Here is a 16,029-nt window from a genome sequence, read left to right as displayed (position 1 = left end):
TCATCGTATTCAATTCTTAAATTAATGGTATTGTTAAAAAAAAATCGTAAATAAATGGTTCGTTATTTTTCTTTTTATTATTATTATTTTATGAGCAAGCTGTTAAAAAAAAATTTGTTTTATTTTTTAAAGAGAGAATTTTAAAAGAAAAGGTTAATAATTGGTTTATGTATAAACTCTACTGCTCCATTTATTCCTGATTAAAGAAACTCCATATATTCAAGTTCATTCAACCTAGAAGATTACTTTTATGTCATTTTTCTAAAACTTGCTCGAAAAAGAGGATAAAGAGATAGTTTTTTTTTCAGCAAAGAATAATTCATTAAAAATAATTATACAGTGTACTACATAAAAGAAAAAAATCCAGAGCTATACAAGTTTTTAAAAAGCATGCACAACTAAGAAAAATAAACTTAATTAGAGACACTAAAAAAATTAGAAAACAAACTTGTAATATTCCCTAATGAAGAACCTAATATATGGATCTTCAAAAGAAAACAGAGATCAATTCCAAACTAAAAGTAAAACCGCATCTTAGCATTGAATAGTTGAGAAACAACATGCAAAAAATTCTAAAAAATAAATTGATGTCAGTATTCACCTTTTAATAATAAAATAAGAGAAGACAATAATACAAATCAAATAGAGTTGAAGAGAAACAAATAAAAAAGAAAAAAAAAATAAAAAAAACTTATCTGTGAAATTCAAGTACTTTATGACAATAGCTGAATGAAAAAAATGCTGATGTACATTTTGAGTAAATAACGGCTAAAATATTTAAATTTTTTTTTGGAAAATATATTTAATATATTCAAAATATTATATTTTTGTACCAAAATTATTTTTTCACTGGAAATATATTTAAAATATTGTATTTTTATATGAAAAATAAATGATTTTACCCGACAAAATAAAACTGTTAAACACAAATAAATGAAAAAAAAGAAATTAATATTAATTTCAAACATAAATCAACAACTAAATAAAAATAATTAAAAATTAACTGATGAAGATGAAAATAAAGCTCATATCTCTTATTGCAACTCCTCGTGTGAATGGCTGCTTGAAAAAATGCTGAATTTTGAGTGACTTATGCAACAAAACTGACTAAACATAATACAAAACAACAAAATATAGAACATAATCACTTTCGAAAGGAATGAAATACTCTGGACTTATTCATTGGTTTTTCCTTGTCCCGAAATTGAAGGCATTGTAAAAAAATTGCAGATCAGCGTCGCTAGATAGAGGCCGAGACTTTTGCTGTGAGTGGATTGGTGACGCTAATTTTCCCATGTTCATAAAATCCACGATTTTGCATGTCTCCACAGCCATGGCTGCAAAAAAGGATCGAGACCAACACTGAATCTTTGATCAATCCACCTTACCAATCTCGAAAGGTACATCTAACCAGTCCCTCCATGATTTCGAACGGATTCTACAGACATGTTTTAAAAAGAGGCCCATTTCTTTAAAAAAACCAAAAGACCCATTAGTTAGACAAAGAAACTATGTTTGGCATTTGGCGTTGTTTTCATAAAACAATTTTTAAAAATAAAATTACAAAAAACAGAAAATTTTGAGAACAACAAAAAGTTGTTTTCTGTTGTTCTCAAAATTTTTTTGTCTATTTTTTTTCTCATATCATTTATTTATTATTATTTAATATCATTTATTGTCACATAATTTTTTCTCTCATTAGTTTCTATCTCTTCACTTTCTCTCACATTACTTTCTCTCTCATCACTTAATATATCTTCATTTTCTCTCTCATCATTTTTTCTCTCTTGTCATTTCCTCTCTCATTACATTCTCTCTTTTCACTTTCTTTCTCATCACATTCTCTCTCATTTTTTCTTGGATCAATTTCTCTCTTCTCAATTTCTATTTCTTCAAATTTTCTCTCCTTACTTTCTCATTTCTTATTTTTCATCATTTTTTTTTCAAATTATTTTATCTCATTATTTATTACAAACTTTTAAAATATTTTTTTCTTTGTAAATATATTTGTTAATATTTTATTTAAGATTTAAAAAAAAATAAAACTAAAAAATCATTTTTAGAAAACATTAACCAAACACCTCTTGTTTTTTGAAAACTACAAAAACAGTTTTCTGTTCTCATTTATGATAACACAACTTTGAAAATAAAAAACAGAAAACAATGCCAAACAGACCCAAAGTTACAAAAAACAGAAAATTTTGAGAACAACAAAAAGTTGTTTTCTATTGTTCTCAAATTTTCTTTCCTACCTTTCTCACTTCTTATTTTTCATCATTTTTTCTTTCAAATTATTTTATCTCATTATTTATTACAAACTTTTAAAATATTTTTCTCTTTGTAAATATATTTGTTAATTTTTTATTTAAGATTTAAAAAAAATAAAACTAAAAAATTATTTTTAGAAAACATTAACCAAACACCTCTTGTTTTTTGAAAACTACAAAAACAGTTTTTTATTCTCATTTCTGATAACAAAATTTTAAAAACAAAAAACAGAAAACAATGACAAGCAGGCCTAACTTTTTTTTTTTAATAACAAAGAAACTAACTTAGAACCAAAGCATTTGTAACAAAATGAAGTTCACGAACAGATGTCAGAAATCAAATGTTGACCACTGTGAAAAACAAGTCCCAGAAAGCATTTCACCAGCGAAACATAACGGTTATACCCCTGCTCATTGATAATGGTAACTGACTCAAGACCCAAAACTCAGGTGTACTTTTATAAACTCAAATTCCAATCTTTGGCCTTCATTTCTATATATTGAATTTGAATAAACATAATAAAACATAGAAATTTTATCATATTCAAAAGTGAGAGAAGTAAACTGACTCAATAGTCAAATTAGAAAAAAATTCGAAGAGAGGTCATAGTCTATCTAATCGTTGCTATATTATCAAAAAGGAAACTCTAAGAGATCTAAACCAAAATCAATGTTAATTATCAAAGGTACGTAATAATATATTTTCTGACAACTAAATAAATAATATAATGAATGTAAAGAAAGCCACCATGATCACCATAATATAATTCTTGTGAGGGTCCAATCTGGTTTTTTTTTTTTTGCAAAGCTTTCTATCAAAATGAGGCATTGGTTGGTTGGGCTTTTAAAATCAGTTTTTGGGCTTCTAAAGCTCTAAAAGTACTGCTGTTGGTGGTTAGGTAATCACTGAGTTTCAGCTTTTACTTTTAAAAAACTCAAAAAATTAAAAACAGAAGCAGAAACTCAGACAAACAGCACCTGAGTGTGTTAAAAGAAATTGACAGTGAGAATTTGGAACAGGAGAGTTCGTGCAAAGGAAGTTGAGGTTCACTGGTATAAAGAAAGAGGAGAAAGAGATAGTTTGAAATGGTAGTATACCTTGTAACAAAACAATGTGTCGTTTTTATCTTGAATCTATTTTTCCTCTCCGTTATGTTAGTTGACTTAGTACAATACTGCTTGCCCATGACCGGAAGATAAAGTATGAAAATCTCACAAAATGTATTTTTCGTATTGCGAATGTGAGTTGAGCCTAGGGCTGAGCATCGGTTGATTTGGGCAGTTTTTTTATATTATTCAATCTAGAATTCGGTTTTTAGTCCGGATTGGTGCGATCCAAAAACCGACCGACCAAACTAATTAAAGAAAAAAATCGACCATTTTGGATCGCGGTTTGGTCGATTTAACTGACCAAACCAAAGTTCATTTTTTTAAAAAAAAAAATTTCATAATTTTTGAGAAAGTTTTAGTTTAAAAAAAAAACTAAAAAATTTGGATTGTTGGAATCTATTTTTGTGCTTTTTAAAACACATAAATACATAGAACATAGTTGCATTTACAAATTTGAAAGTTTAAAAACATAATTAAAAGTCCATAAGTATAACATAACCTACATATATTTATAATTTCGATCAGTTTCGGTTCAAACCAATCGGTTCACACGGATTTTTCAAACCAACCGAACAGCGGCAGTTTACGCCGTTAATGATTTTTTTGGTGTTCGGTTTAATTGGTTTTGGTTTTTTCGGTGTTTGGAAGGTCGGTGTACTTGGTTTTTTCAGTTTTTCGGATTTTATGCTCAGTGTGCCAAAAAAAATCTATATTTTATACATATAGTAATAAAGTAATAAAATTATTAAATTAGTAACGAGAAATTGTAAAAAAAAAATTTTGTAATTATTAAATTTGTCTAGACAAAACATAACAAAATGATTATTTTTTTTTACAGAGAGGGTAATAGCTTAAAAGTTGTTTTTTACAGTAAAACAAAATATGAAGGATAAAATTTATTAAGTACAATAATTTAGGAGAAAATTTATGGTTTGTCCTATTTATTACTTGTGTTCTGTATAAAAAAGTGTGGAAGATAGAGAAGTGTGGAAAATGTGGAGCAAAATCTAGAGGAAAAAAGGACCAATTGACCCTGGCTCGTGTGTGTGGATAACCATTATTGATCTATCTTCTCTGTTTTACAAGAGTGGATATCCTTGGAACCAAATTAAGTCACTATTTTATATACATATCAAGACTAAATATGAGAGGGATGCATAGATGACAATTTTTTTTTTAATAATTTCATTTATTGTTTGTCCAACAATTGGTATTAAGAAGAAAAATACTTTTTTTAGGGGGTGAAATAGTTATTATTTTAGTAAGTTGTCATTGTTATGATGTGCATAAATAAATATTTTATGAAACATTCATATAAAAAAAATTAATGAAATCTTTACACAACAATAGTATATTATGTGTGAGAGTTGATGCTCATTATCGATAATACAAAGCTTCTTAGGTTATACTTGAAAGAAAAGAGATATGAGTGGATGGAGATGACAGGAGGGAGAGATAAAATGCTCATATTTAGCAAGAGAGTTCAGGATATTGAGGGGAAGAGGTGGAAGAGAAACTATTCCATCGATTGAAATAATTATTAATTTCTTTTATGAAGTTAATTATACCTGGTAACTAGATTGTATCACTTTTACAATTTAAAAAAATATATAAATTTTTGGCGTGGTAAATAGATCATTAGTATCATTCAAATATATTATGGCATTTAGTTGGGAATGATGTTGTAAAATTTTGGCGTGGAGAGTGAGCGAGTGATGGAATGAAGATACTCATATATAGGAGAGTTGGAAGGAAAGAGTTAAACTCACTCACATAGAAAAATAGAAAATAACATTTGACATAAATGTCATTATATAAGATGATTAAAAATATTGAAAATCATAATTTTATTTGTAATCATACAAATATGAATCCTTCTAGCTAATATATATTATTATCATCAAACAAAGCAAAGTCATTGTTACTCTTCACTTTCTCCTTCTTCATCATTCTTGCCAAACATTGTGTAACTTGACACGTTACAAAAGTGCATTAGTAAGTGGGACTGATAGAAGAGGAAACATAAAACACATCTCCGTAACTTCACTTTTGTAAAACATGTTAAGATAACAAAAAAGAGAGGGCAACATAGTTAAATTTCCAAGGTGTCTCCTCACAAAATTGAAGTGATAATATATAGGTTGAAAAAGTAGGTGGGTTTAACGATGTACCAAATCTGGTCGGTATACGGTGAGTTCAACTTGGACAAGTGAGAGTATTTTACAACCACTCAAATAAGTTTGATGTCTTTCACTTTCATCATAGATTATTTTATGTTAGGATATTTGCGGCAAAAAGTAACTATTCTTTTTAAAAATTTGTGATTTGTATGAATTTTTTTTTATGTGGGAAAAGTAGCCAATGCCAACTTTTGTTGGTCTCTATTGGTACCTCCCTAACAATTTTTGTTAAAAGTTGATTTTGAGTACACGTGGCACGATGTAATTGGTTCATTTCGTAATATTCTTTAATATTAATTTACGTTTAAAATAGAAAATTTTATAAAATTTAAAATAATAAAAAAAAATTCATCATCCCCAACTACCCATTCTTCTTCTTCTTCTCCCTTATTCTTCTTCTTCTCTTTCTCCATCTTACTTTTGTAGATCTATGGAGTTTTCGAGGACCCATTCTAGTTGGAGAAGGCTTCGATGGCGTCGATCCGCCTGGGTCGAGCTCCGCATGGATTCCGGTGAGCTGATTTTGTCGCCTCTGGTGGTCTTCAATCCACATAGTTGGAAGATCCCAACTCGTCTCGGTGTGGGGAGCAAAGCTACAACGACAGTTTGGACAAAAAGAGCCTCCTTAAACGACGATGGAGCTCCAAACTTTCAGTCGTGGTTCACGGCTCCCACTCGCAACGAGGAGGACAAGTCAAGGCTCCAAACTTTGGGATGGAGTTCACAATGTTTCGAGGTGCACGGTGGTAGTGCGATTGTAGCCGGGAGGTCTCGCACGTCGGAGCTGCCATGGCTAGCATCGGGGAAAATGGAGAGGCAGACGAGAGAGACGGAGAGAGAGGGTCAGCACCAGAGAGAATGAGAGAGAAAGAGAAGGGAATAAATTAGGGTTGTATTTGGTAAAATTTTTGTTTTTGAATTTTTTAAACACAAAAATGGAAATATTATTTTATTTTTGTTTTTTTTTTAAAAAAAAATAATAATAAACGTGTTTGATAACTTTTTTTTGAGGTGTTGATTTGAATAAGAGAAGAAAAAAAGAAAGGAAAAGTTGAAAACGGTTTAAAAAAATTTTGAAAGTGCAAAAAATTCTATTTTTAAAGTTTAATGAATTTTAATTAAAATTTTAAAAATAATAAATAAAAATAGAGTTACTAAACATAATTTTATGTTTAATTATCAAATTTTTAATTAATTAAATAAATAACTATTTTTTGAAGTCTTACCCAATAACACCTAGGTTTCCTTCTTTTAATTAATTCTAGATTTTAGTTTGAATATTTTATATTATTTTAATATTTAAATGTTTTCTAAAAATATTTTTTCTATTTTAAATATATAATGAATTGGACCATTAAGAGAGGACACGTGTATACTCGGTCAGAATTTAACTTGTTAGAGTTAGTACCGACGAAGAACAATAAAACTTGACATTGAATACTTTTTAAAAAAAAATCTGCTAAATCACAAATTTTAAAAAGGAATGGGTAAATTTTGCCCCCAATATCCCTTTATATTATTGATTTAGTAAAACTACATGTGCACACTTTGGTCAGTATTATTAGATGAGAATATATCATCTTTTTAGTATAGAAGCTAATAATTCCTGCCTTGAGTGAGATATATATACAGGGCTTTATTTGCTATTGTGACAGTGATTGAGACATCCTTGAAAGTGAAATATTAAGACAAAAGGAATAAAAAAGGTCAATCTAATAATGTTATTGATAACCTCAAAATATCTTACAGATAGATGTATAGCATTTCAGCTAAAAAAAAAAAGAGAAAGAAAAAAAATTACAGAGTAAACTACGTAGAAGGAAGTATAGATAAACAAAGTGAAAATTGTAGCTGGAAAAACGTATAGCTCTCGACCAGAGTAGTAGACTATACGTACAGAAATCATTTTAACAATATTATTAGTTTTTCATAATATATATATATAACATGATCAATTGCAACTGGGATTGATTGAAATCCACAGTTACATACCATGAAAAAACGGGACTCCTTACTGTCACCAAAAATACAGATGAGCTAGATATTATATGCTGTCTCAGCCTGTTTTGTACTGATCTCATCATCTTCAATTCATAGAACCACCCAACATTGATGAGTCTAATTATTGGCCATGGTATGCATAATTATATTTGTGATAATTAATCATTTCAAACCGTACGGCTGTGATATTCAGATCAATTCCAAGGGGTTCCTCATATCTAATCATCTGATTAAAAACGAGGCATCTACTACAGACTTAAGAATAACCTGCATAAAAAAAGATCAGAAGTAATTAGATTAGATTATTGATATATGTATTTTTGTACTTATTAATTATAATATATATTATTATATCTTTTATTGGAAATGGATCCATGCATATTGCATAGTGGAGGCTTATTGAAAATGCAAAGAGTTATATCTTTTTTGTTACCTTGAAATGAGAATAATGCTAGCTGCTATCGATCAAGCGAAACTCAAATCTCTAGAACAATATCTGCAATGAAAAACAAAGAAGGCCATGAGTGACAGCTTTTAATTTGTGTGTATTATATATACATATATATATATTTAGCAGGGTTTAATTGAAACTTTAATTTTAAGTACTTACATTCAGAATCTGTCTTAACCCATTTGCCTCCATCATCAGTTTTCTCCCGTCTCTTATCATCCTGATGATCTTCATCATTAGTTCTCTTTTTTGGAATTGGTTTGTCTTCCAAGTATTTCTTTGCTGTGGATGCCCGGTAAGTATTTTGAGGGGCCATCTTCTTGTGAAGAATTGTCCTCAAAAGCTGTACATATCAATATTACGATTAATTATCATCATATCCATGTTCTAAATTTATAATATATTTATCAAATTATGAGATAAAAACTAAAAAAGGGCATTGGTTTTGTGTCACGAACGGGCCAAGCAAAGGCCTGGGTCATAGGGACCAAGGCATAATACTAATTCTTTTTGATTGGGCCGCATAAAGATATCATTTTTTTTTCATATGCACTGTTGTTTTCTATGACAAAAAGTGGGAATAATTCAGATTTTTAACATTGGAACTTGGAAGTTGGTATTATCCCAATAAAATTAAATTACAACTATAGATATATATATATCCTATGTACTGTTGTTATTAAAAAAACACAGAAGTCCTCCCCTAAACACATATCTATATGCTTCATTTTTCAAAGTTAAAAATTCTAGAACTTTAAAACGATGATATATGTATATATGTGTGTATTTATTAAAGTTAGAATTCATTATAGGATATCCAAAAGAAGAAAAAAAAAGATTAATATACCTTCTCCATTTTGGACTCTTGCAGTGAATCTCTCAAACTTGGAGTTGGTGCAAAGCCACTTCCACAAACAAACATCTTCTTTAGAAGAAAAGAAATAGACTTCTTTCCAATATTATCCTTCTTATTTTTCCCAGCAGAAATGGCCTCTCTGCATTTACCAAGAATAACACTAATGGTTTTGTCAATATCTTCATCTTTATTATAATCATCTGATGATGATGAGTGGTCACTTGTGCAAAGGGCATTGCTAATTCTCCTATCAACTTCCAAGCTTGATGGGCAGTTTAAGAATCTATCCAAAGGAAGATCAGCAATTTCCTTTTCCATGTTTGGCTTCCGAGATAACAGCTTTGTTAACTCTTTTTTTAGTTTTCCAACCTCTTCAGGAGTAATATCAAATATTTCCTCAGCTGAACATGGATTTTCCTCAACAATATTATTATTATCTTGTTGGTTTTCAGCTGTGATTTCTTTGATATGTTCGTTACCAAACGTTCCAATTGATAGCAATCCTTGTGGCCAATCACTAAACTCTTCTCGAGGCTCTTGCTTTGCATAACCTAGACAAACACAATAAATTAGACAAAACTTCTAATATTAATTATTTGTTACTCATGCAAAATTAGACAAATAAGTACATGCAACAAGTATATAATATTTTATCATTAAGTTCAAGAAGTACTTATCAAAAAGTATAGTAACATAGATTCAAGTTATTAGATCCTATCATATTTGTGGTCAGTTTCTAGTTTTCATGTATTTATGCATTATTTCATCAAGTTCTTTGTTATGATTATTGAAATATGTACTCACTCATGTCAGTACTTAATTGTTCAAAATTTATGACTCTCTCTCTCTCCCTGGGATCTGATAATAATGGAGGTTTATATAAATATAATATTATCTTTTTTTTTAATTTGATTTTCCAGCCTTTCCAATTATCAGATCCAAAATACTTGACCCTTTTGATAACCAAACTCAATCTGTTGACTTATCAATAATCAGATCTAAACTTGGTCCAATCCATATTTTAGACACGTTTGATAAATATATTTTTGTATTCTTTTTATATATATATATATATGGAGACCCTTTTCTAAAGGTGATATTGTGATTGGTCAGTACTTCTGACCATATTTCCACCATCTTCAATATGCATGCTTTAACTTTAACTTTAACTTATATATATGCATCGTAACAGAAACAGAGTATATGCAAGTATTGATCAACTTAATAATCTATACCCACACACATATACATTCATAAAATTCAGATCCGAATAAACAAGTGAAAAACATGTTCATTTTAGACAGAAAGAAAGTGGGAAAAGCTGGAGAACTTACTAGTAGCTGGAACTGTATTTGTATTCTTGGTTGTTTGTTTTCCATTAAGCTTATTTTGCATCCAGCCAAACAGCTGCATTAAAACAAATCAAGACCACCACACCATTAATAAGCTAGCTAATCCAGTGGATTTAGATAAAAAGAAACTCTCCTTCACAATAAATATATATTGTATGTGTGTGTGTGTGTGTTTGCAGAGTACTTATATATTGCTTACCCTCATTTTGTAGGATAGTTAAGTAGAAAATGCCGGAAAGGATCTCGTAAGAAGATGATGGGAGGAGGATGATGATGAGTTAATGAATAAAAGACTCAAAAGGCAGAGAAAAGATTGTTACGCAGGAGTAGTAGAGTATGGGCTAAAAGAGAGAATAAATGGACTGAACTGATCAGCTTTAGAAGTAGAAAAAAGCATATATGTACCAAGCTTTTATGAATTTGATTTGATGGGCAAGCTAGTTGGTTGATCAGAGTATTTTTTTCAACTGGTTCAAGTTCCCAAAAACGGCTTTTATCCCTCTGGAAATACTTCTCTCCTTTCCCACTTTTAGTTTATTTTCTTTGTATCTAGCCTATAATTCCTTGTGCCTCAAACTTTATTCTCTTTATATACATAAAAAATAATACACAACCATACCCTGCCACTAGCAAGAAAACATTCTGTTTTTTTTCTTTTCTTTTTTTCTCTTTTATTAAGTAAGTAACTAAACCTGTTTAATTAGTTTAATGAAAGGTAGAGGCCTATTTATTAACACATGGGTGATCTGATTATGCGGAGCTCAGTTCTGGAACGCTACCGATGTACGTTAGAATTAGCCTCTGTACGTGTCACTCTTCTATCTCTTAGATCATGTTAATACAGATCTTAAGGCACTTTTTTATTATTAATAAGTAGTACAAGAGTACTACCACATAGAATGATCTGACTCTTATTACTACGTACTAGTAGTAGTGATTTTAGTTATAATAATAAAAATACACGTTTAACTAACGGAACACGTCACACTCTCGTGAGAAAATATATATAGTACTTCATACACCACTTGTGGTTTAATATGTAGCTACGTAGTTAGATAGTACTCTTTCCTTTAGTAATTCTAGGCATATAACTAGTTTTCATATGCATGCAATTTCCTCAACCTTAATAATTAATTATGTACAATTATATATATAGTTATACTGTCATCTGACGCGATTGATGATGCCATTTGATAAATCGTAGTCCTTTATTGGGTCAATGTAGTACTTAATCTTTCTAACTGTAGTAGCCCTTTTAATAAAAGAGACTTGACACTATCAATAATATATAAATGTGTATGTGTTTGTGTGCCTGTAAAGCAGTACTGTTCTTTTTTTTTTCCTTTTTTTTTTTTCTTTTTTCAGAGAGCAAACTAACTGGATTTTGCATGCTTCTTCTTATTCCTAATATATATGTCTTTTTTCTTTTTGTCCCATTATCATTATTAATCAAAGAATAATGTTCTTGAGAGGCACGTAGTCATGAAATGTCATCAAATGGCCATCAACTGAAACAAGTGGAGTCTTATCAGCCAAAAGAAAAATAATGTGCATGAAAATGAAATTAATATGACTATATGCATTTAGAAATTAATATATATGTTTTTGCTTAACGATAAAGTGCACTATAGATTAATTATATACATAATAGAAAATGAAACGTGGCAAAGAAATATATATGTTTTACATGGGAAAAATGAATGGGCTGGCAAACATGTAGGAATAATTATATATATAGCTAGAAATATATATATGAAAGGGTTCATTAGAATAGTACTACGTGCGAGGGAGGTATGGGGTCGAGGCTTAGAGCAGTAAAGAAAGACCACGTTCCCGTGGGACTGTCCCCTCACTTATGGGACCAACCGATCGACTCATACGAGCTCTTACCTGCTCCCAACTCTATCTTACCATTTCAACATATTATAAATTATTGAAATAACTATTTTTATTATATATATTAGGATATACTTCTTTATATACACCAACACTTTTTATATAAATATGACACGTTTAATAAAATCCTTACATATATAAAAATGCTCATTTTTGTTTTTATTATACTGTTCATGAAGTAGAAATAAACTTCTTTCCTGAAAAATTCCATCAATTATTGTATAATATAATGCTCTAAATTTTCGAAACTTTCCATTAAAATATATTTTGTCTTCCAGAATTTTAATAGGAAAAACAACTGAATGATTAAATATAGGTGATATCATTTCAAAGGGTGATGCGAGAGGAAAGGTTTTTTTTTTCTTCTTCTTTATGTGAGTTCTCTTTTATATATAAAAAAAAGTGTAGATAACATAAACTTTGAGTTTTAAGGGTTTATTTTATTAATTTTAACAAAATATTCTAAATATTTAACGAAATATATTTTTAAAATTAATTAAAAAATAAATATTTATTAATTATATTAATATAAATTCAAATGTTATAAAATTATTATAATAATATTTAATACTACATTAGATATTTCTCTTCTATATAAAATATAGGTAGATAACAGAAATTATTAATTTTACCGGTTTGTTTTGTTAACTTTAACAGAATATTCTAAATATTTAATAGAATATACTTTTAAAACTAACTAAAAATAGATATTTATTAATTATATTAATATAAATTCAAATATTATTAAATATCATTATTATATTAATATTTAATATAAGACTACATATATAATAATTATATTAATATAAATTCAAATTCAAATGTTACAAAATATTATTATCATAATAATATTTAAATTTATATTAATATATAATATTATATATACAATAATTATATTAATATAAATTTGAATATTATAAAATAGTATTATGATAATAATATATAATCTTAATTTTTTACTAATTATATTAATATGAATTCAAATATTATAAAATATTATTATGATAATATTATATAATCCTAATTTTTTACTAATTATATTAATATGAATTCAAATATTATAAAATATTATTATAATAATAATAATATTAAATACAAGACTAGATATTTAATACTTATATTAATATAAATTTAAATATTATAAAATATCATTATAATAATATATAATATATAATCTTAATTTTTATTAAAACAATTATTTTTGTTTAAAACTGTTATCATATTATATAAATATATATATATAAAATCATAAACAACAATGTTTTGGTTTAATTTTTTATTTAATTTGTTTATGTCATTCTTTTATATATAATATTGTTTATTTATTTGAAATTTATATGACAATGATATAAATTTATTAAATATAATTAATAGATTCTATAAATCTAAGCATACGTTAGTTGTACATTGTTTATATCTAGTGTTAATTATATGTTTATAAATTCAAAGGTGGTAAAATATTATTATTATAATAATTTATAATACAAGACTAAATATTTAATAATTATATCAATATAAATTCAAATATTATAAAATATTATCACTATAATAATAATATATAACATATAATATATAATCCTAATTTTTATAAAAAAATTCTAGAATAAATATTTAGTAATTATATTAATATAAACTAAAATATTATAAAATATAAATTATTATTATTATTATAATAGCATATAATACATAATAAATACATTATATAATACCCTTTTACTACAGCACTTGTAGATTTTTGCCATTTACATCCAAAATAATAACCGTTTGATGATGTGGCGGTTAAAAAAATATTTTTTTATTAATTAATTGATTTAAAATTAGAAAAAATAAATAAAAATCATTTTAAAAAATAAAAAATTAATAACATCTTATTTTTAAATTTATTAAATTATATAAAATCCAATAAATAAAAAATCAATAAACATAAATAATTTTTATTCCAAATGTAATTTAGAAAAAAACTAAACTCAATATTTCTAAACTAAATTAAATTTTTTTATTTTTTTTACTTAATTATTTTCTAAATATGTTTAATTATCTACATTTGAAATATAGATTTGGTTGAGTTTTTAATTTAATTTAATTTAGAAATATAGATTTTAGTTTTTTTTAAATTATATTTGGATTAAAAAAATTATTTTTATTGATTTTTTTATTTATTTGATTCTATATAATAATAAATTTATAAATAATTTGTTATTAGTTTTTTATTATTTAAAATAATCTTAATTTAATTTAATAATTTAAATTCAATTAATTAATAAAAAGTATTTTTTTTAATATTTTATAAGTGTCACGTCATCAAACTATTACTATTTTAGATGAAATTGGCAAAAGTCAACAAGTGTTATAATTTGGGGGTATTTTTTCCAAGCAAAAAAATTCAGGGATAAAATTTTACAAGTATTATAGTTCGAGGAGGAAAAAAGTATTTTATCCTAAAATAAGAGCACCATTGGGTTCTAGCGGAAAATAATTAATTAATTAAAATTAAATTTAGATTGTTTACAAAAATTTAGTTAATGGATTAAAAAGCTCAAGAGCACAATAATTTTCATTAAATTTGGCGCATGCAAATAATGTATATAATGAACCCAAACAAAAAGGGTATTTTTGTCAATTGCTTTTTGTTAAACTGACAGATGAAAGCTTTAATGATACAAAGCTAATAAATATATATACATGGGAGGGCTTCAATTTTAGCCCAATTTTTTTTTATGACGGTGTATATTATAGTTATTTAGAACATCTTACTAATTTTAGAAAATTTTGAATAGTTTACAATATTGAAAACTAAATTCAAATATATTATTGCACGCATTATTAATATTTTTATGCGTGTAAAAAACAACATATTTGAATTTAATTTTTAATATTATAAATTATTTAAAATTTGTTATAAATGTATAAAATGCTCTAAACAATTACTATGCACGAATATAAAAAAAATCGTTCCAAAATTTTTTCACGTGTCGTACTATATATAATAGTTACCTGCTTTTTTTTCTCTATGTTTCTTTCTCTCTTTTTTTATCTGCACAAGTAAAATAAAAAGATTTGGTCTTTTCCCGAGAGATTATTATAGTTTCATTGTATATTTTTGTCACCGCCATGTTAAATACTGGACATGACATGACACGAAATGAACAATACCCTTTTGCAAAATCTCGTTGAAATTTGGGCTAATTAACAAGTAGATCTCTCAAAAAAGATAGACAGTACTATTTGTTTAACTACAAATCCCCATGTTAACTCAAGGGACACCTAAACATAACAAAGAAGTTTTTAGAAGAAATTAGTATCACACAATATATTTACTCTTGCTACTTAAATTCTAACAATAGAAGCAATCGAGATAACATAAAAAGGATTAATGCATTGTTATTACTGTATTATTAATATTTAAATTATTATTATTATTTTCCATTTCAATGCAGAAACTTGACACTTAAAACTTGCTTTTGCAATGTCTAGAACAATATACACAGTATGATGCTTCTGTTTTACAATTTCTTATGTGTATTGCCCAATGCCATTATTTTTTTCTTTTTAAAGAAAAGTAAAGAAAAAAAAGGACCCCATCTGCCACCGCTAAATCACCTGAGCGGGAAACCAACATACAGGATGTTGCCACGTAAGATTAGAGTGGGCCACCACATTTGTACATGTGAGAGGATTTTAGCGTTTGGCTACGTGTCACGACAAAGGAACTCTTATCATGTAATGTCGGAGCAACACGTGTGCCAAAGAAGTCGGGTTGACTTAATCTTCTATTATCCCATTCGCCCAAGTTCCAATAAACCCCTCTTATTTGTCTATGATACAAATGCTAAATCCTATAATCTTATTCTATAAATATAGTGACTATTATTGTATATATAAATTACTAATACACACCACACCACCAGTAATCAGT

The 16,029-nt window shown here is 27.3% G+C and overlaps 1 protein-coding gene across 1 annotated transcript; it reads right to left on the bottom strand.

Annotated features, from left to right (window-relative positions):
- Positions 1-7,255: 7,255 nt before the first annotated feature.
- On the bottom strand, positions 7,256-10,791 carry LOC133793491 (protein DEEPER ROOTING 1-like). Its single transcript, XM_062230830.1, has 6 exons — positions 10,417-10,791; positions 10,200-10,272; positions 8,857-9,416; positions 8,169-8,352; positions 7,992-8,054; positions 7,256-7,825 (listed from the first exon to the last, which is right to left on the bottom strand). Exons 1-5 carry the CDS (start codon positions 10,420-10,422, stop codon positions 8,035-8,037), a joined length of 843 nt encoding a protein of 280 aa, XP_062086814.1. The 5' UTR covers positions 10,423-10,791; the 3' UTR covers positions 7,256-7,825; positions 7,992-8,034.
- Between the last annotated feature and the right edge of the window lie 5,238 nt (positions 10,792-16,029).

Source organism: Humulus lupulus, chromosome 8 (assembly GCF_963169125.1).
Source record: "Humulus lupulus chromosome 8, drHumLupu1.1, whole genome shotgun sequence".
Lineage (NCBI taxonomy): Eukaryota > Viridiplantae > Streptophyta > Magnoliopsida > Rosales > Cannabaceae > Humulus > Humulus lupulus.
The sequence above is the reverse complement of the archived record's forward strand: the minus strand, read 5'-3'. Positions and strand labels throughout refer to the sequence as shown.

Excerpts from the sequence above, each read along its gene's own strand:
- LOC133793491 (XM_062230830.1), bottom strand. Across the intron at positions 9,417-10,199 it reads AAATACAGTTCCAGCTACTA|GTTATGCAAAGCAAGAGCCT; the intron begins GTAAGTTCTCCA and ends GTGTTTGTCTAG. Across the intron at positions 8,055-8,168 it reads GGTTAAGACAGATTCTGAAT|ATATTGTTCTAGAGATTTGA; the intron begins GTAAGTACTTAA and ends TTTTCATTGCAG.